The 20856-nt window shown below is 39.6% G+C and overlaps 1 protein-coding gene across 1 annotated transcript in view; it reads left to right on the plus strand.

Annotated features, from left to right (window-relative positions):
* Positions 1–20856, plus strand: part of PRMT3 (protein arginine methyltransferase 3) — a 606280-nt gene that overhangs the window by 50666 nt on the left and 534758 nt on the right. Inside the window, exons 6-7 of the mRNA XM_053720370.1 lie at positions 9340–9490; positions 11624–11768. Of these exons, the coding sequence (XP_053576345.1) occupies positions 9340–9490; positions 11624–11768 (296 nt within the window). The remainder of the gene's footprint in view (positions 1–9339; positions 9491–11623; positions 11769–20856) is intronic.

Raw genomic sequence — 20856 nt, forward strand, 5'->3', positions numbered from 1 at the left:
AGTACTTAAGATGGCGGGGACAATTGTGGGGTGGGGGAGGGAAGAGAGCTGTTTGGGAGGGATCAGGGGGTCTCATGTTTCAGGTGGGAGGCTGAGCTCTACACTAAAGCTAAAATTAACCCTGCAAGCTACATAATTAACCCCTTCACTGCTAGCCATAATACACGTGTGAAATGCAGCGGCATTTGGCGGCCTTCTAATTACCAAAAAGCAACGCCAAAGCCATATATGTCTGCTATTTCTGAACAAAGGGGATCCCAGAGAAGCATTTACAACCATTTGTGCCATAATTGCACAAGCTGTTTGTAAATGATTTCAGTGAGAAACCTAAAATTGTGAAAAATTTAACGTTTTTTTTAATTTGATCGCATTTGGCAGTGAAATGGTGGCATGAAATATACCAAAATTGGCCTAGATCAATACTTGGGGTTGTCTACTACACTACACTAAAGCTAAAAGTATCCCTAAAAGCTCCCTACATGCTCCATAATTAACCCCTTCACTGCTGGGCATAATACACGTGTAGTGTGCAGTGGCATTTAGCAGCCTTCTAATTACTTAAAAGCAACGCCAAAGCCATATATGTCTGCTATTTCTGAACAAAGGGGATCCCAGAGAAGCATTTACAACCATTTAAGCCATAATTGCACAAGCTGTTTGTAAATAATTTCAGTGAGAAACCAAAAGTTTGTGAAAAAATTAGTAAAAAAGTGAACGATTTTTTGTATTTAATCGCATTTGGCGGTGAAATGGTGGCATGAAATATACCAAAATGGGCCTAGATGAATACTTTGGGATGTCTACTAAAAAAAAATATATACATGTCAATGGATATTCAGAGATTCCTGAAAGATATTAGTGTTCTAATGTAACTAGCGCTAATTTTGAAAAATAATGGTTTGGAAATAGCAAAGTGCTACTTGTATTTATGGCCCTATAACTTACAAAAAAAGCAAAGAACATGTAAACATTGGGTATTTCTAAACTCAGGACAAAATTTAGAAACTATTTAGCATGGGTGTTTTTTGGTGGTTGTAGATGTGTAACAGATTTTGGGGGTCAAAGTTAGAAAAAGTGTGTTTTTTTCAATTTTTTCCTCATATATTATAATTTTTTTTATAGTAAATTATAAGATATGATGAAAATAATGGTATCTTTAGAAAGTCCATTTAATGGCGAGAAAAACGGTATATAATATGTGTGGGTACAGTAAATGAGTAAGAGGAAAATTACAGCTAAACACAAACACCGCAGAAATGTAAAAATAGCCTTGGTCCCAAACGGACAGAAAATGGAAAAGTGCTGTGGTCATTAAGGGGTCAAAGGGACAGTCTAGTCCAAAAAAAACTTTCATGATTCAGATAGGGCATGTAATTTTAAACAATTTTCCAATTTACTTTTATCACCAATTTTTCTTTGTTCTCTCGGTATTCTTAGTTGAAAGCTTAACCTAGGAGGTTCATATGCTAATTTCTTAGACCTTGAAGGCCGCCTCTTAAGAATGCATTTTAACAGGTTTTTCACCACTAGAGGGTGTTGGTTCATGTTTTTCATATAGATAACACTGTGCTCGTTTACGTGAAGTTACCTGGGAGCCATCACTGATTGGCTAAACTGCAAGTCTGTCAAAAGAACTGAAATAAAAGGGCAGTCTGCAGAGGCTTAGATACAAGATAATCACAGAGGTAAAAAATATATAAATATAACGGTGTTGGTTATGCAAAACTAGGGGATGGGTAAACAAGGGATTATCTATCTTTTAAAACAACAAAAATTCTGGTGTTGACTGTTCCTTTAAGTAAATGTTATTACTGTTTTGGTGATGTGTTTTACTGTGCGTGGTAATGCAGAGCAGGCAGAACTTTTTTTCACTTTCTGCAATGACATATTTTTTAGTGAAAATTTTTTTGCAGGTTATTTTGAAATAAAATTCAATTTTAAATTAAGCAGTTACAGTAATGCACCAGTTCAGTTGCAATGTGTTGATTATCTGGAGAATAAAGCAATTTTTAAAGTTTAATATATTGCAGCAATTGAAAATTGGATTGCAAATTAGCTGCAGACAAAAAATTTTTTTTAAAATGTCTCTTGAATAAAGTTGTTTCCTTTTCTCTTGCTCTAACATAGAAATGTAGTAATAAAAGGTGCATTGCTCATAAGAATGTCTAACATTCAGAAACAAAACAGCTTTGCATACTGGGGAAGGCTAGGAGGTTGGTTTTAAAACAAATCTGAAAGCCAGTCAACAATCAATGTGCTGCTGCTTTGCAGCGCTACAGCATATTTAACTGTTCACTTCAAACAGAATTTTGCTGTGGATGTGCTGTGTTAAAGGGACATTATACATTCATTTTTTCTTTGCATAAATGTTTTGTAGATGATCTATTTATATAGCCCATAAAGTTTTATTTCTTTCATGTAATTAGCAAGAGTCCATGAGCTAGTGACGTATGGGATATACATTCCTACCAGGAGGGGCAAAGTTTCCCAAACCTCAAAATGCCTATAAATACACCCCTCACCACACCCACAAATCAGTTTTACAAACTTTGCCTCCTATGGAGGTGGTGAAGTAAGTTTGTGCTAGATTCTACGTTGATATGCGCTCCGCAGCAGGTTGGAGCCCGGTTTTCCTCTCAGCGTGCAGTGAATGTCAGAGGGATGTGAGGAGAGTATTGCCTATTTGAATTCAATGATCTCCTTCTAAGGGGTCTATTTCATAGGTTCTCTGTTATCGGTCGTAGAGATTCATCTCTTACCTCCCTTTTCAGATCGACGATATACTCTTATATATATACCATTACCTCTGCTGATTTTCGTTTCAGTACTGGTTTGGCTTTCTACAACATGTAGATGAGTGTCCTGGGGTAAGTAAGTCTTATTTTCTGTGACACTCTAAGCTATGGTTGGGCACTTTTTTTATAAAGTTCTAAATATATGTATTCAAACATTTATTTGCCTTGACTCAGGATGTTCAACATTCCTTATTTTCAGACAGTCAGTTTCATATTTGGGATAATGCATTTGAATAAAACAATTTTTTTCTTACCTTAAAATTTGACTTTTCCCTGTGGGCTGTTAGGCTCGCGGGGGCTGAAAATGCTTCATTTTATTGCGTCATTCTTGGCGCAAATTTTTTTTTCTGTTTCCGGCGTCATACGTGTCGCCGGAAGTTGCGTCATTTTTTGACGTTCTTTTGCGCCAAAAATGTCGGCGTTCCGGATGTGGCGTCATTTTTGGCGCCAAAAGCATTTAGGCGCCAAATAATGTGGGCGTCTTATTTGGCGCTAAAAAAATATGGGCGTCACTTTTGTCTCCACATTATTTAAGTCTCATTTTTTATTGCTTCTGGTTGCTAGAAGCTTGTTCACTGGCATTTTTTCCCATTCCTGAAACTGTCATTTAAGGAATTTGATCAATTTTGCTTTATATTTTGTTTTTTCTATTACATATTGCAAGATGTCCCATGTTGAAGCTGAGTCAGAAGATACTTCTGGAAAATCGCTGCCTGGTGCTGGAGCTACCAAAGCTAAGTGTATCTGCTGTAAACTTTTGGTAGCTGTTCCTCCAGCTGTTGTTTGTATTGAATGTCATGACAAACTTGTTAATGCAGATAATATTTCCTTTAGTAAAGTTACATTACCTGTTGCTGTTCCATCAACATCTAATACTCAGAGTGTTCCTCATAACATAAGAGATTTTGTTTCTAAATCCATTAAGAAGGCTATGTCTGTTATTCCTCCTTATAGTAAACGTAAAAAGTCTTTTAAAACTTCTCATTTTTCAGATGAATTTTTAAATGAACATCATCATTCTGATTCTGATAATGGTTCTTCTGGTTCAGAGGATTCTGTCTCAGAAGTTGATGCTGATAAATCTTCATATTTATTTAAAATGGAATTTATTCGTTCTTTACTTAAAGAAGTCCTAATTGCATTAGAAATTGAGGATTCTGGTCCTCTTGATACTAAATCTAAACGTTTAGATAAGGTTTTTAAATCTCCTGTAGTTATTCCAGAAGTTTTTCCTGTTCCTGGTGCTATTTCTGAAGTAATTTCCAGGGAATGGAATAATTTGGGTAATTCATTTGCTCCTTCTAAACGTTTTAAGCAATTATATCCTATGCCATCTGACAGATTATAATTTTGGGACAAAATCCCTAAGGTTGATGGGGCTGTCTCTACTCTTGCTAAACGTACTACCATTCCTACGGCAGATGGTACTTCCTTTAAGGATCCTTTAGATAGGAAAATTGAATCCTTTCTAAGAAAAGCTTACTTGTGTTCAGGTAATCTTCTTAGACCTGCTATATCTTTGGCGGATGTTGCTGCAGCTTCAACTTTTTGGTTGGAAGCTTTAGCGCAACAAGTAACAGATCATAATTCTCATAGCATTATTATTCTTCTTCAACATGCTAATAATTTTATTTGTGATGCCATCTTTGATATCATTAGAGTTGATGTCAGGTATATGTCTCTAGCTATTTTAGCTAGAAGAGCTTTATGGCTTAAAACTTGGAATGCTGATATGTCTTCTAAGTCTACTCTGCTTTCCCTTTCTTTCCAGGGTAATAAATTATTTGGTTCTCAGTTGGATTCTATTATCTCAACTGTTACTGGAGGGAAAGGAACTTTTTTACCACAGGATAAAAAATCTAAAGGTAAATTTAGGTCTAATAATCGTTTTCGTTCCTTTCGTCACAACAAGGAACAACAGCCTGATCCTTCATCCTCAGGAGCGGTATCAGTTTGGAAACCATCTCCAGTCTGGAATAAATCCAAGCCTTTTAGAAAATCAAAGCCAGCTCCTAAGTCCACATGAAGGTGCGGCCCTCATTCCAGCTCAGCTGGTAGGGGGCAGATTACGTTTTTTCAAAGAAATTTGGATCAATTCCGTTCACAATCTTTGGATTCAGAATATTGTTTCAGAAGGGTACAGAATTGGCTTCAAGATAAGGCCTCCTGCAAAGAGATTTTTTCTTTCCCGTGTCCCAGTAAATCCAGCGAAGGCTCAAGCATTTCTGAAATGTGTTTCAGATCTAGAGTTGGCTGGAGTAATTATGCCAGTTCCAGTTCTGGAACAGGGGCTGGGGTTTTATTCAAATCTCTTCATTGTACCAAAGAAGGAGAATTCCTTCAGACCAGTTCTGGATCTAAAAATATTGAATCGTTATGTAAGGATACCAACATTCAAAATGGTAACTGTAAGGACTATCCTGCCTTTTGTTCAGCAAGGGCATTATATGTCTACAATAGATTTACAGGATGCATATCTGCATATTCCGATTCATCCAGATCACTATCAGTTTCTGAGATTCTCGTTCCTAGACAAGCATTACCAGTTTCTGGCTCTGCCGTTTGGCCTAGCAACAGCTCCAAGAATTTTTACAAAGGTTCTCGGTGCCCTTCTGTCTGTAATCAGAGAACAGGGTATTGTGGTATTTCCTTATTTGGACGATATCTTGGTACTTGCTCAGTCTTCACATTTAGCAGAATCTCATACGAATCGACTTGTGTTGTTTCTTCAAGATCATGGTTGGAGGATCAATTTACTAAAAAGTTCATTGATTCCTCAGACAAGGGTAACCTTTTTGGGTTTCCAGATAGATTCAGTGTCCATGAATCTATCTTTGACAGACAAGAGATGTCTAAAATTGATATCAGCTTGTCGAAACCTTCAGTCACAATCATTCCCTTCGGTAGCCTTATGCATGGAAATTCTAGGTCTAATGACTGCTGCATCGGACGCGATCCCCTTTGCTCGTTTTCACATGCGACCTCTTCAGCTCTGTATGCTGAACCAGTGGTGCAGGGATTACACAAAGATATCTCAATGAATATCTTTAAAACCGATTGTACGACACTCTCTGACATGGTGGACAGATCACCATCGTTTAGTTCAGGGGGCTTCTTTTGTTCTTCCGACCTGGACTGTAATCTCAACAGATGCAAGTCTTACAGGTTGGGGAGCTGTGTGGGGGTCTCTGACGGCACAAGGGGTTTGGGAATCTCAGGAGGTGAGATTACCGATCAATATTTTGGAACTCCGTGCAATTTTCAGAGCTCTTCAGTCTTGGCCTCTTCTAAAGAGAGAATCGTTCATTTGTTTTCAGACAGACAATGTCACAACTGTGGCATACATCAATCATCAAGGAGGGACTCACAGCCCTCTGGCTATGAAAGAAGTATCTCGAATTCTGGTTTGGGCGGAATCCAGCTCCTGTCTAGTTTCTGCGGTTCATATCCCAGGTATAGACAATTGGGAAGCGGATTATCTCAGTCGCCAAACGTTGCATCCGGGCGAATGGTCTCGTCACCCAGAGGTATTTCTTCAGATTGTCCAAATGTGGGGACTTCCAGAAATAGATCTGATGGCCTCTCATCTAAACAAGAAACTTCCCAGGTATCTGTCCAGATCCAGGGATCCTCAAGCGGAAGCAGTGGATGCATTGTCACTTCCTTGGAAGTATCATCCTGCTTATATCTTTCCGCCTCTAGTTCTTCTTCCAAGAGTGATCTCCAAGATTCTGAAGGAATGCTCGTTTGTTCTGCTGGTAGCTCCAGCATGGCCTCACAGGTTTTGGTATGCGGATCTTGTCCGGATGGCCTCTTGCCAACCGTGGACTCTTCCGTTAAGACCAGACCTTCTGTCGCAAGGTCCTTTTTTCCATCAGGATCTCAAATCCTTAAATTTAAAGGTATGGAGATTGAACGCTTGATTCTTAGTCAAAGAGGTTTCTCTGACTCTGTGATTAATACTATGTTACAGGCTCGTACATCTGTATCTAGGGAGATATATTATAGAATCTGGAAGACTTATATTTCTTGGTGTCTTTCTCATCATTTTTCCTGGCATTCTTTTAGAATTCCGAGAATTTTACAGTTTCTTCAGGATGGTTTGGAGAAAGGTTTGTCTGCAAGTTCCTTGAAAGGACAAATCTCTGCTCTTTCTGTTCTTTTTCACAGAAAGATTGCTAATCTTCCTGATATTCATTGTTTTGTACAAGCTTTGGTTCGTATAAAACCTGTCATTAAGTCAATTTCTCCTCCTTGGAGTTTGAATTTGGTTCTGGGGGCTCTTCAAGCTCCTCCGTTTGAACCTATGCATTCGTTGGACATTAAATTACTTTCTTGGAAAGTTTTGTTCCTTTTGGCCATCTCTTCTGCCAGAAGAGTTTCTGAATTATCTGCTCTTTCTTGTGAGTCTCCTTTTCTGATTTTTCATCAGGATAAGGCGGTGTTGCGAACTTCTTTTGAATTTTTACCTAAGGTTGTGAATTCCAACAACATTAGTAGAGAAATTGTGGTTCCTTCATTATGTCCTAATCCTAAGAATTCTAAGGAGAAATCATTGCATTCTTTGGATGTAGTTAGAGCTTTGAAATATTATGTTGAAGCTACTAAGAATTTCCGAAAGACTTCTAGTCTATTTGTTATCTTTTCCGGTTCTAGGAAAGGTCAGAAGGCCTCTGCCATTTCTTTGGCATCTTGGTTGAAATCTTTAATTCATCATGCTTATGTCGAGTCGGGTAAAACTCAGCCTCAAAGGATTACAGCTCATTCTACTAGGTCAGTTTCTACTTCCTGGGCGTTTAGGAATGAAGCTTCGGTTGATCAGATTTGCAAAGCAGCAACTTGGTCTTCTTTGCATACTTTTACTAAATTCTACCATTTTGATGTGTTTTCTTCTTCTGAAGCTGTTTTTGGTAGAAAAGTACTTCAGGCAGCTGTTTCAGTTTGAATCTTCTGCTTATATTTTCAGTTTTTTTCATTATAAATTTAAACTTTATTTTGGGTGTGGATTATTTTTCAGCGGAATTGGCTGTCTTTATTTTATCCCTCCCTCTCTAGTGACTCTTGCGTGGAAAGATCCACATCTTGGGTAGTCATTATCCCATACGTCACTAGCTCATGGACTCTTGCTAATTACATGAAAGAAAACATAATTCATGTAAGAACTTACCTGATAAATTCATTTCTTTCATATTAGCAAGAGTCCATGAGGCCCACCCTTTTTGTGGTGGTTATGATTTTTTTGTATAAAGCACAATTATTCCAATTCCTTATTTTTTATGCTTTCGCACTTTTTTCTTATCACCCCACTTCTTGGCTATTCGTTAAACTGATTTGTGGGTGTGGTGAGGGGTGTATTTGTAGGCATTTTGAGGTTTGGGAAACTTTGCCCCTCCTGGTAGGAATGTATATCCCATACGTCACTAGCTCAGGGACTCTTGCTAATATGAAAGAAATTAATTTATCAGGTAAGTTCTTACATAAATTATGTTTTTAAAATAAATGTATAGTTTTGCTTATTTTTAAATAACATTGCTCTGATTTTCAGACTCCTAACCAAGCCCCAAAGTTTTATGTGAATACTGTCAGCTACCTTCTCCAGCTTGCTGCTGTTTGTGTAAAGGGTCTTTTCATATGCAAAAGAAGGGGGAGGGGGGGGGAGTGTCTTATTTGCCACTCGCAGTGGGCTTTCCAGCTACCTTTTCAACAGAGCCAAACTGACAGCTTCTAAGTAAGTTTTTAAACAGTTTTATACTGGATTTTTATATCAGTATCTGTGCATCTTATTCTTTATAGTAGTGTCTATTACATGCAGTTATATGAAAATGAGTGTATACTGTCCCTTTAAGGAAAACTTATAGTGCAGCCAGAGCACAGCACTGTTTGAAGAGATCAGGCTGATGTGGAGCAGCACTGCAAAGTGAAAGCACTAATAGTTCCTGCATGTGTCCTGTTCTTTCTGCAGACATGATGCATTTTCTGCGATGACATCTCAGATCACTGCATGTTCTGCCATGAAGTTAGGTATGCTCTGTCCACCTGTATTCAAACATTGTAACCCAAATTCAGTCAATACTGATGCAATACTAGCTTCTCTTGGTTCTCTCTGCAGTGTTTGAATGATTCTATTTAAACTTCTTCAGAGGTCCCAAGTGACCCACTTTGTGATTTGGGACCTCTGTTCTGCATTCTATAAAAATACAGTTATCTGTGTTTGACAATCTCAGAGCTCAGTGTGACCTCCACAGACTATCAAATAATCTAGACTAATCCCCACTTCTCCTGCCCAATATCCAGATATATAACCAAGTTAGTCATGAGAAGTCAGCAGGTGCTTTTCATGTTCAATAAATTGCTAAAAAGGGGCGGGGGGATAAATAATGAAAGTATATTTCAAAGTTGTTTCATTACTCATAAGTAAACATTTTATATACAAATCTCAAGGAGTTTACTGTCCCTTTAAGGGTTGAGTGGCAGGATTTAGCCAGGACGCAATAATGAGTGACCGCCAGGAAACCTGATGCGTTTTGCTTTTTGTTTATTTTAGATGTTGAGGATCAAGATGGCGCTGATGCAGATCAGAACCCAAATGTAGGTGAAGACCCATCACTGTATCAGTCTTGGAAGCACGCAGAAAGCAGGGCACAGGCTGCAGAGGCAAATTTATCCCTTGCTCTTGAAGATCTTAACAAAATGAGGTAATTATCCAGCAAGTAATTACAACAGCAATTGCCTGTAAGATATTTTGTACTTTATGGTTCATTTACTGAATGTGCCATTTCCACAGTCCCATCTTTAACCCATTGTCTTCTAGACGGGACTAAAAATGCATTACATTCCTGTATGGAAGCCAAGGGTTAAAATACATTTACTTAAAGTGAAGGTAAACTTTGATGAATGAAAGCCCGTTTTTTAAAAATACTATTAAAAACAGGGGCACTTTCATTCATCAACGTTTAGAAAGCAGCCGTTTTGATTAAAAACTTACCTTTGTTTTTTCACAGACAGTGCAGCTTCCCCCACCTGGAGATCCTCTCTTCACACGTCAGCAATGACTAATCCGGCTTCCTCCATTCACGACTCCCCCCCACCTGAGGCCATGCCGTGATTGGAGAAAGCCGGATTAGTCATTGCTGACGTGTGAAGAGAGGATCTCTGGGTAGGGGAAGCTGCTCTGGCTGTGAGAAGAACAAAGGTAAGTTTTTAATCAAAACGGCTGCTTTCTAAACTTTGATGAAAGAAAGTGCCCCTGTTTTTAATAGTATTTTTAAAAAACGGGCTTTCATTCATCAGTGTTTACCTTCACTTTAAACTTTGCTTTAGGTGTGTTTGTAAACGTAGTGTTTTAATAAGGTTTTCTTTTACTCTGTTACACGTATCCTTGGGTCCTTTTAATTTTTTGCATTTACAGAACTGAATCATATGTTATGTTATCTGTTAAAGGGACAGTCAAATTAATTTTAGTTTTGTTTTAAAAGATAGATAATCCCTTTATTACCAATTCCCCAGTTTTGCACAGAAAACATGGTTATATTAGTACGCTTTTTACCTCTGTGATTACCATGTTTTTAAACATCTTCTGACGGCCCCCTGATCACATGACTTTATCTATTGATTTGCATTTAAGCCAATTAGTGATGTGTTGTTAGAATCCACGGGCGTCAGCACAATGTTATCTATATGGCTCACATGAACTAGCTTCCCCTGTTGTGAAAAGCAAATACAAAAGCATGTGATCATGGGGCTGTCTTTAGGGACTTGGAAACAGACAGAAATTTAGAGGTTTAAAGGTTATAAAGTATGGTAATCTAACCATGTTGGTTGTGCAAAGCTGGGGAATGGGTAGTAAAAGTATTATCTATCTTTTTAAACAATAACAATTTTTGTGTTGACTGTCCCTTTAAGCATATATTCGGGATGAATAAGATGCCCTGCCCAGTTACCATGTCTTACTCACATCTGTTATTTACAGATTTCTATCAGTTTTGTAGTTTGTCTTGGGTCCAAACGTGACCCTTTTCTAACTCTTCCTCTTGATATTTCCACTTATGCTTTAAATAAGTCTTGGTTACTTCAAAAGGCGTCACTCTTATTACATTAAAGGAACATTAAAGGATACCCAAATATTGAAGCACATGTAAGTGATGCAGTATAACTATTAAAAGCTGACTAGAAAATATCACCTGACCATCTCTCTGTAAAAAAGGAAGATATTTACCTCAAATGTCCTAAGTCTTCACACCCCATTGTAAAGGGTCTTTAAGCAGCCAGTTGGGATGCTTGTCCCGGGCCTTGCTAGATGTTCAGGTGATATTTTTACAGTTATGCTGCATCACTTTCAAATTATTTAACATATGAGTATTATGTCCCTTTAAGGGACATTTTCTCAGTGATTATAGACAACAGTTATTATATTCAATTTTGCAATGCTATAGGAAAGTTTATAGCAAGTCTTTTTCATATCTCTGTTGTATATTGATTTTTTATGTAAATGCTTTGGGACATTTACTTCCACTAAACCTCATTAAAAAAACATTTTAAAAATATCTTTACCTATTCTTTCCAACTTAATACAGAAACATGTTTGTCAACTGATTTGATCTTTCATTATTCAAAACCTAATATTAGAATGACTTGCTAGCTATGAGCACATCCATTATTTCTTTGCATTATTACATATGTCCAGCAGAGGGAGCTGCGGTTTGCTAGCGACTTGCCTCTATACTAGGAGATTTTGCATCCCATCTGCACAACATACACTCTCCCTTCTTTTATTTCATTTCCATGGTTCATCGAGTCTGTCTCAAGGGTGTGTTTGAAATTGATTACAGACAACTTGCGCAGGATTTTTTGATGAACGCAGATGTGAAAACTAGCTCGTCATCCAGTGGGGCTGTAGCAGACCTGTGTGAGGATGAGAATGGCGTGTACTTCAGCTCCTACGGGCACTTTGGGATACACGAAGAGATGCTAAAGGTTAGAATTAGCACACTGGAATATGCCTCTCATTCTAAAGGGATTATTCATTAAAATGCGTTTGTTCTGACCAAGTCCTACTGCTATGAAATATATTTTTCCTTTTACAGTGTTATATTAAAGGAAAGTTGTGCAAAAGTATCCCTATGTTATTTTTATTAATCACATATAAAGGGATATAAAACTGCCAAAAAATAATGCTCTTTTCAACAAAGGACACTAAGAGAATTAAGTCAATTTGATAATAGAACTACATTGTCAAGTCTCTTAAAATGTAATGTTGTCTGAATCATGTATGTTTAGTTTTGACTTTAATGTTGAAACCAAATATGTATTACTTTAAAGGGACATCAATCGCAATGTTTTGCTTTCATGATTCAGACAGAGAATAGCGTTTTATGCAAATGTAAAATTTACTTCTGTTATAAAATTTGCTTCATTCTCTTGGTATCCTTTGTTAAAGAAGCAGCAGTGCACTACTATGAACAAGCTGAACACATCGGATGAGGACCCTTTTTATTGTGTACTCAAATAGGTTGAAATAGATTCTTACTAACAAAATGCCCTTTTAAAATGTGAGGAGGCAAAGATCCTAAATTTCAAGAGCCCTTAAAGTGATTGTAAATGGTAATGAATTACTGCCCAGTATCTAAATAGAATCTTAAATACAAGGGCACTTTAATTCATTAAAATTTTGAAAGATTCTTCATTTTTAAAATATTTACCACTGAGTGATGGTAATCATACCGCCGTTCCACCGCCCGCATCTCCTACTTTCTTTAGCAGATCGATGACGAATCCGGTTTCTTCCAATCATTGCATGCCCCATCTGGCTTCTAGCTTGTGGGGTACACAACGATTGGAGGAAGCCGTATTTATCATCAATCTGCTAAAGAAAGTGGGAGATGCGGGCGGAAGAATGGCGTTATGTTTACCATCACTCAATGGTAAATATTTTAAAAATGAAGCGTCTTTAAAAATGTTAATGAATTAAAGTGCCCATGTTCTTAAGATTATTTTTAGATACTGGGCATTAATTCATTAAAATTTACAATCACTTTAAAACCACTCCCACCTTACTAGAAACTAGTCTTGTCTTTTACAGATGCAGCCAGACACACACACAGGGCCCGATGATCTAAAGTTCCCACACAAATATCTGACAAACCACGTTTAGCCTCGCAGGGACAGTCTTTGTGTACTTATAAAAGAAAATGGCTGTCCTTGCGAGTGGTGAGCTGTATCCCATAGAAGTAATGAGAGCTCTTTTTCTATGTAAAAGTTTGCAATGGAGGACGAAGTACACAGGGAGAACCCGGCGTATGTTTAAACTTTAATTTTACGCCTAAAATAAATCATATTACAATGTTTTCAGTGTACTGTACCTTAAAATTGCTGTTATTTTTTTATGCTTAGATTTTCCTCTCAGAGTAATCAGTGTTTCGAGTATTTTGATAAAAAAAAAAGGCGCCACCTTTTAAGTTGCAAGAAAAAACAGTGAGATCTTGTAGGGCAGATATGTTTAGATGATTACTCTTGGATTTGAGAGACAATTTCATACACCCCCATGGAACGCCCATGTTCAGCCCATTTTACTATAAGACAACAATTATGCTTTGTATTTTGTACTTATAAGTATGAATTTCTGTGTGTTTTTTTTTTTTGCACGTCCAGTGTACTTAAAGTGAAAGTAAATCCTAGCATTTTACAAACGCTAGGATTTACTATTGAAACAAATAAAGGGCACTTTCTCCAACATAGGTGTGTCCGGTCCACGGCGTCATCCTTACTTGTGGGATATTCTCTTCCCCAACAGGAAATGGCAAAGAGCCCAGCAAAGCTGGTCACATGATCCCTCCTAGGCTCCGCCTACCCCAGTCATTCTCTTTGCCGTTGTACAGGCAACATCTCCACGGAGATGGCTTAGAGTTTTTTAGTGTTTAACTGTAGTTTTTATTATTCAATCAAGAGTTTGTTATTTTAAAATAGTGCTGGTATGTACTATTTACTCTGAAACAGAAAAGAGATGAAGATTTCTGTTTGTATGAGGAAAATGATTTTAGCAACCGTTACTAAAATCCATGGCTGTTCCACACAGGACTGTTGAGAGGAATTAACTTCAGTTGGGGGAACAGTGAGCAGTCTTTTGCTGCTTGAGGTATGACACATTCTAACAAGACGATGTAATGCTGGAAGCTGTCATTTTCCCTATGGGATCCGGTAAGCCATTTTTATTCAGACAGTAAATAAGGGCTTCACAAGGGCTTATTAAGACTGTGGACATTTTCTGGGCTAAATCGATTCATATATTACCTATATTTAGCCTTGAGGAATCATTTAATCTGGGTATTTTTGTTATATAATATCGGCAGGCACTGTTTTAGACACCTTATTCTCTAGGGGCTTTCCCTAATCATAGGCAGAGCCTCATTTTCGCGCCGGTATTGCGCACTTGTTTTTGAGCAGCATGACATGCAGTCGCATGTGTGAGGAGCTCTGATACATAGAAAAGACTTTCTGAAGGCGTCATTTGGTATCGTATTCCCCTTTGGGCTTGGTTGGGTCTCAGCAAAGCAGATACCAGGGACTGTAAAGGGGTTAAAGTTAAAACGGCTCCGGTTCCGTTATTTTAAGGGTTAAAGCTTCCAAATTTGGTGTGCAATACTTTTAAGGCTTTAAGACAATGCAAGGCTGGAACAAGGGAAAGCAGGCCAAGAAACCTGCCACTGCTACCAAGACAGCATGAAATGTTGGCCCCCGATCCGGGACCGGATCTGGTGGGGGGCAGACTCTCTCTCTTCGCTCAGGCTTGGGCAAGAGATGTTCTGGATCCTTGGGCACTAGAAATAGTCTCCCAAGGTTATCTTCTGGAATTCAAGGGGCTTCCCCCAAGGGGGAGGTTCCACAGGTCTCAATTGTCTTCAGAGCACATAAAGAGACAGGCATTCTTACATTGTGTAGAAGACCTGTTAAAAATGGGAGTGATTCATCCTGTTCCATTAGGAGAACAAGGGATGGGGTTCTACTCCAATCTGTTCATAGTTCCCAAAAAAGAGGGAACGTTCAGACCAATCTTAGATCTCAAGATCTTAAACAAGTTTCTCAAGGTTCCATCGTTCAAAATGGAAACCATTCGAACAATTCTTCCTTCCATCCAGGAAGGTCAATTCATGACCACGGTGGATTTAAAGGATGCGTATCTACATATTCCTATCCACAAGGAACATCATCGGTTCCTAAGGTTCGCATTCCTGGACAAGCATTACCAGTTCGTGGCGCTTCCTTTCGGATTAGCCACTGCTCCAAGGATTTTCACAAAGGTACTGGGGTCCCTTCTAGCGGTGCTAAGACCAAGGGGCATTGCAGTAGTACCTTACTTGGACGACATTCTGATTCAAGCGTCGTCCCTTCCTCAAGCAAAGGCTCACACGGACATAGTCCTGGCCTTTCTCAGATCTCACGGATGGAAAGTGAACGTGGAAAAGAGTTCTCTATCTCCGTCGACAAGGGTTCCCTTCTTGGGAACAATAATAGACTCCTTAGAAATGAGGATTTTTCTGACAGAGGCCAGAAAAACAAAACTTCTAAACACTTCATTCCGTTCCTCTTCCTTCCATAGCGCAGTGCATGGAAGTAATAGGTTTGATGGTAGCGGCAATGGACATAGTTCCTTTTGCGCGCATTCATCTAAGACCATTACAACTGTACATGCTCAGTCAGTGGAATGGGGACTATACAGACTTGTCTCCGAAGATACAAGTAAATCAGAGGACCAGAGACTCACTCCGTTGGTGGCTGTCCCTGGACAACCTGTCACAAGGGATGACCTTCCGCAGACCAGAGTGGGTCATTGTCACTACCGACGCCAGTCTGATGGGCTGGGGCGCGGTCTGGGGATCCCTGAAAGCTCAGGGTCTTTGGTCTCGGGAAGAATCTCTTCTACCGATAAATATTCTGGAACTGAGAGCGATATTCAATGCTCTCAAGGCTTGGCCTCAGCTAGCAAAGGCCAAGTTCATACGGTTTCAATCAGACAACATGACGACTGTTGCGTACATCAACCATCAGGGGGGAACAAGGAGTTCCCTGGCGATGGAAGAAGTGACCAAAATCATTCAATGGGCGGAGACTCACTCCTGCCACCTGTCTGCAATCCACATCCCAGGAGTGGAAAATGGGAAGCGGAGTCGTCAGACATTACATCTGGGGGAGTGGGAACTCCATCCGGAAATCTTTGCCCAAATTACTCAACTGTGGGGCATTCCAGACATGGATCTGATGGCCTCTCGGCAGAACTTCAAGGTTCCTTGCTACGGGTCCAGATCCAGGGATCCCAAGGCGACTCTAGTAGACGCACTAGTAGCACCTTGGACCTTCAAACTAGCTTATGTATTCCCGCCGTTTCCTCTCATCCCCAGGCTGGTAGCCAGGATCAATCAGGAGAGGGCGTCGGTGATCTTGATAGCTCCTGCGTGGCCACGCAGGACTTGGTATGCAGATCTGGTGAATATGTCATCGGCTCCACAATGGAAGCTACCTTTGAGACGAGACCTTCTTGTTCAAGGTCCGTTCGAACATCCGAATCTGGTCTCACTCCAGCTGACTGCTTGGAGATTGAACGCTTGATCTTATCAAAACGAGGGTTCTCAGATTCTGCTATTGATACTCTTGTTCAGGCCAGAAAGCCTGTAACTAGAAAAATTTACCACAAAATATGGAAAAAATATATCTGTTGGTGTGAATCTAAAAGATTCCCTTGGGACAAGGTAAAGATTCCTAAGATTCTATCCTTTCTTCAAGAAGGATTGGAGAAAGGATTATCTGCAAGTTCCTTGAAGGGACAGATTTCTGCCTTGTCTGTGTTACTTCACAAAAAACTGGCAGCTGTGCCAGATGTTCAAGCCTTTGTTCAGGCTCTGGTTAGAATCAAGCCTGTTTACAAACCTTTGACTCCTCCTTGGAGTCTCAACTTAGTTCTTTCAGTTCTTCAGGGGCTTCCGTTTGAACCCTTACATTCCGTTGATATTGTTATTATCTTGGAAAGTTTTGTTTTTGGTTGCAATTTCTTCTGCTAGAAGAGTTTCAGAATTATCTGCTTTGCAGTGTTCTCCTCCTTATCTGGTGTTCCATGCAGATAAGGTGGTTTTACGTACTAAACCTGGTTTTCTTCCAAAAGTTGTTTCTAACAAAAACATTAACCAGGAGATAGTCGTGCCTTCTTTGTGTCCGAAACCAGTTTCAAAGAAGGAACGGTTGTTGCACAATTTGGATGTTGTTCGCGCTCTAAAATTCTATTTAGATGCTACAAAGGATTTTAGACAAACATCTTCCTTGTTTGTTGTTTATTCTGGTAAAAGGAGAGGTCAAAAAGCAACTTCTACCTCTCTCTCTTTTTGGATTAAAAGCATCATCAGATTGGCTTACGAGACTGCCGGACGGCAGCCTCCTGAAAGAATCACAGCTCATTCCACTAGGGCTGTGGCTTCCACATGGGCCTTCAAGAACGAGGCTTCTGTTGATCAGATATGTAGGGCAGCGACTTGGTCTTCACTGCACACTTTTACCAAATTTTACAAGTTTGATACTTTTGCTTCTTCTGAGGCTATTTTTGGGAGAAAGGTTTTGCAAGCCGTGGTGCCTTCCATTTAGGTGACCTGATTTGCTCCCTCCCTTCATCCGTGTCCTAAAGCTTTGGTATTGGTTCCCACTAGTAAGGATGACGCCGTGGACCGGACACACCTATGTTGGAGAAAACAGAATTTATGTTTACCTGATAAATTACTTTCTCCAACGGTGTGTCCGGTCCACGGCCCGCCCTGGTTTTTTAATCAGGTCTGATAATTTATTTTCTTTAACTACAGTCACCACGGTATCATATGGTTTCTCCTATGCAAATATTCCTCCTTAACGTCGGTCGAATGACTGGGGTAGGCGGAGCCTAGGAGGGATCATGTGACCAGCTTTGCTGGGCTCTTTGCCATTTCCTGTTGGGGAAGAGAATATCCCACAAGTAAGGATGACGCCGTGGACCGGACACACCGTTGGAGAAAGTAATTTATCAGGTAAACATAAATTCTGTTTTCATTCATGAAGTATAAGATACTTTATGTAGAAAGCTCCTTTAATTGATTCAACCGATCGCCGCTCTTAGCTCCTACAGCAGCGCATGGCTAACATTTTTTTTGGCTAAGAGGTGACGTTTTCACCTCTTAGCCCATAGCCGTGCGGTAAATCCGGCTCACATGGGCGCCAAGCCGGATTTACCGCACAGCTATTGGCTAAGAGGTGAAAACGTCACCTCTTAACCAAAATTGTTTTTTAGCCGTGGGCTGCTGTAGGAGCTAAGAGCGGCGATCGATTGAATCAAATAAAGGAGCTTTCTACATGAAGTATCTTATACTTCATGAATGAAAGTGCCCTTTATTTGTTTCAATAGTAAATCCTAGCGTTTGTAAAACGCTAGGATTTACTTTCATTTTAAATTACAATTTACTCTGTGCATAGTTAATATATTTGTGTTATTTACATACAAATTTTATATTTTTGATAAAATATGATTTCTGGTGAGCAATTTTGTTACGATTTTTTTCATGCACTTTAACAATACAATTTTTTCCTGTGTATTTTTGTGCGAATGGTTCAATTATTCGTGTTGTATGGTTTTTAAAATTACCATTTCTCCAACATAGGTGTGTCCGGTCCACGGCGTCATCCTTACTTGTGGGATATTCTCTTCCCCAACAGGAAATGGCAAAGAGCCCAGCAAAGCTGGTCACATGATCCCTCCTAGGCTCCGCCTACCCCAGTCATTCTCTTTGCCGTTGTACAGGCAACATCTCCACGGAGATGGCTTAGAGTTTTTTAGTGTTTAACTGTAGTTTTTATTATTCAATCAAGAGTTTGTTATTTTGAAATAGTGCTGGTATGTACTATTTACTCAGAAACAGAAAAGTGATGAAGATTTCTGTTTGTATGAGGAAAATGATTTTAGCAACCGTCACTAAAATCCATGGCTGTTCCACACAGGACTGTTGAGAGCAATTAACTTCAGTTGGGGGAACAGTGAGCAGTCTCTTGCTGCTTGAGGTATGACACATTCTAACAAGACGATGTAATGCTGGAAGCTGTCATTTTCCCTATGGGATCCGGTAAGCCATGTTTATTACGATCGTAAATAAGGGCTTCACAAGGGCTTATTAAGACTGTAGACTTTTTCTGGGCTAAATCGATTCATTATTAAATACATATTTAGCCTTGAGGAATCATTTTATCTGGGTATTTTGATATAATAATATCGGCAGGCACTGTTTTAGACACCTTATTCTTTAGGGGCTTTCCCAAAGCATAGGCAGAGCCTCATTTTCGCGCCGGTGTTGCGCACTTGTTTTTGAGAGGCATGGCATGCAGTCGCATGTGAGAGGAGCTCTGATACTTAGAAAATACTTTCTGAAGGCGTCATTTGGTATCGTATTCCCCTTTGGGCTTGGTTGGGTCTCAGCAAAGCAGATACCAGGGACTGTAAAGGGGTTAAAGTTCAAAACGGCTCCGGTTCCGTTATTTTAAGGGTTAAAGCTTCCAAATTTGGTGTGCAATACTTTTAAGGCTTTAAGACACTGTGGTGAAAATTTGGTGAATTTTGAACAATTCCTTCATGTTTTTTCGCAATTGCAGTAATAAAGTGTGTTCAGTTTAAAATTTAAAGTGACAGTAACGGTTTTATTTTAAAACGTTTTTTGTACTTTGTTATCAAGTTTATGCCTGTTTAACATGTCTGAACTACCAGATAGACTGTGTTCTGAATGTGGGGAAGCCAGAATTCCTATTCATTTAAATAAATGTGATTTATGTGACAATGACAATGATGCCCAAGATGATTCCTCAAGTGAGGGGAGTAAGCATGGTACTGCATCATTCCCTCCTTCGTCTACACGAGTCTTGCCCACTCAGGAGGCCCCTAGTACATCTAGCGCGCCAATACTCCTTACTATGCAACAATTAACGGCTGTAATGGATAATTCTGTCAAAAACATTTTAGCCAAAATGAACACTTATCAGCGTAAGCGCGACTGCTCTGTTTTAGATACTGAAGAGCATGACGACGCTGATAATAATATTTCTGAAGGGCCCCTAACCCAGTCTGATGGGGCCAGGGAGGTTTTGTCTGAGGGAGAAATTACTGATTCAGGGAACATTTCTCAACAAGCTGAACCTGATGTGATTACATTTAAATTTAAGTTGGAACATCTCCGCATTCTGCTTAAGGAGGTATTATCCACTCTGGATGATTGTGACAAGTTGGTCATCCCAGAGAAACTATGTAAAATGGACAAGTTCCTAGAGGTGCCGGGGCTCCCAGAAGCTTTTCCTATACCCAAGCGGGTGGCGGACATTGTTAATAAAGAATGGGAAAGGCCCGGTATTCCTTTCGTCCCTCCCCCCATATTTAAAAAATTGTTTCCTATGGTCGACCCCAGAAAGGACTTATGGCAGACAGTCCCCAAGGTCGAGGGAGCGGTTTCCACTTTAAACAAACGCACCACTATACCCATAGAGGATAGTTGTGCTTTCAAAGATCCTATGGATAAAAAATTAGAAGGTTTGCTTAAAAAGATGTTTGTTCAGCAGGGTTACCTTCTACAACCAATTTCATGCATTGTCCCTGTCGCTACAGCCGCATGTTTCTGGTTCGATGAGCTGATAAAGGCGGTTGATAGTGATTCTCCTCCTTATGAGGAGATTATGGACAGAATCAATGCTCTCAAATTGGCTAATTCTTTCACCCTAGACGCCACTTTGCAATTGGCTAGGTTAGCGGCTAAGAATTCTGGGTTTGCTATTGTGGCGCGCAGAGCGCTTTGGTTGAAATCTTGGTCGGCTGATGCGTCTTCCAAGAACAAGCTACTTAACATTCCTTTCAAGGGGAAAACGCTGTTTGGCCCTGACTTGAAAGAGATTATCTCTGATATCACTGGGGGTAAGGGCCACGCCCTTCCTCAGGATCGGCCTTTCAAGGCAAAAAATAAACCTAATTTTCGTCCCTTTCGTAGAAACGGACCAGCCCAAAGTGCTACGTCCTCTAAGCAAGAGG

This window comes from Bombina bombina, chromosome 7 (assembly GCF_027579735.1).
Source record: "Bombina bombina isolate aBomBom1 chromosome 7, aBomBom1.pri, whole genome shotgun sequence".
NCBI classification, from domain to species: Eukaryota; Metazoa; Chordata; class Amphibia; order Anura; family Bombinatoridae; genus Bombina; species Bombina bombina.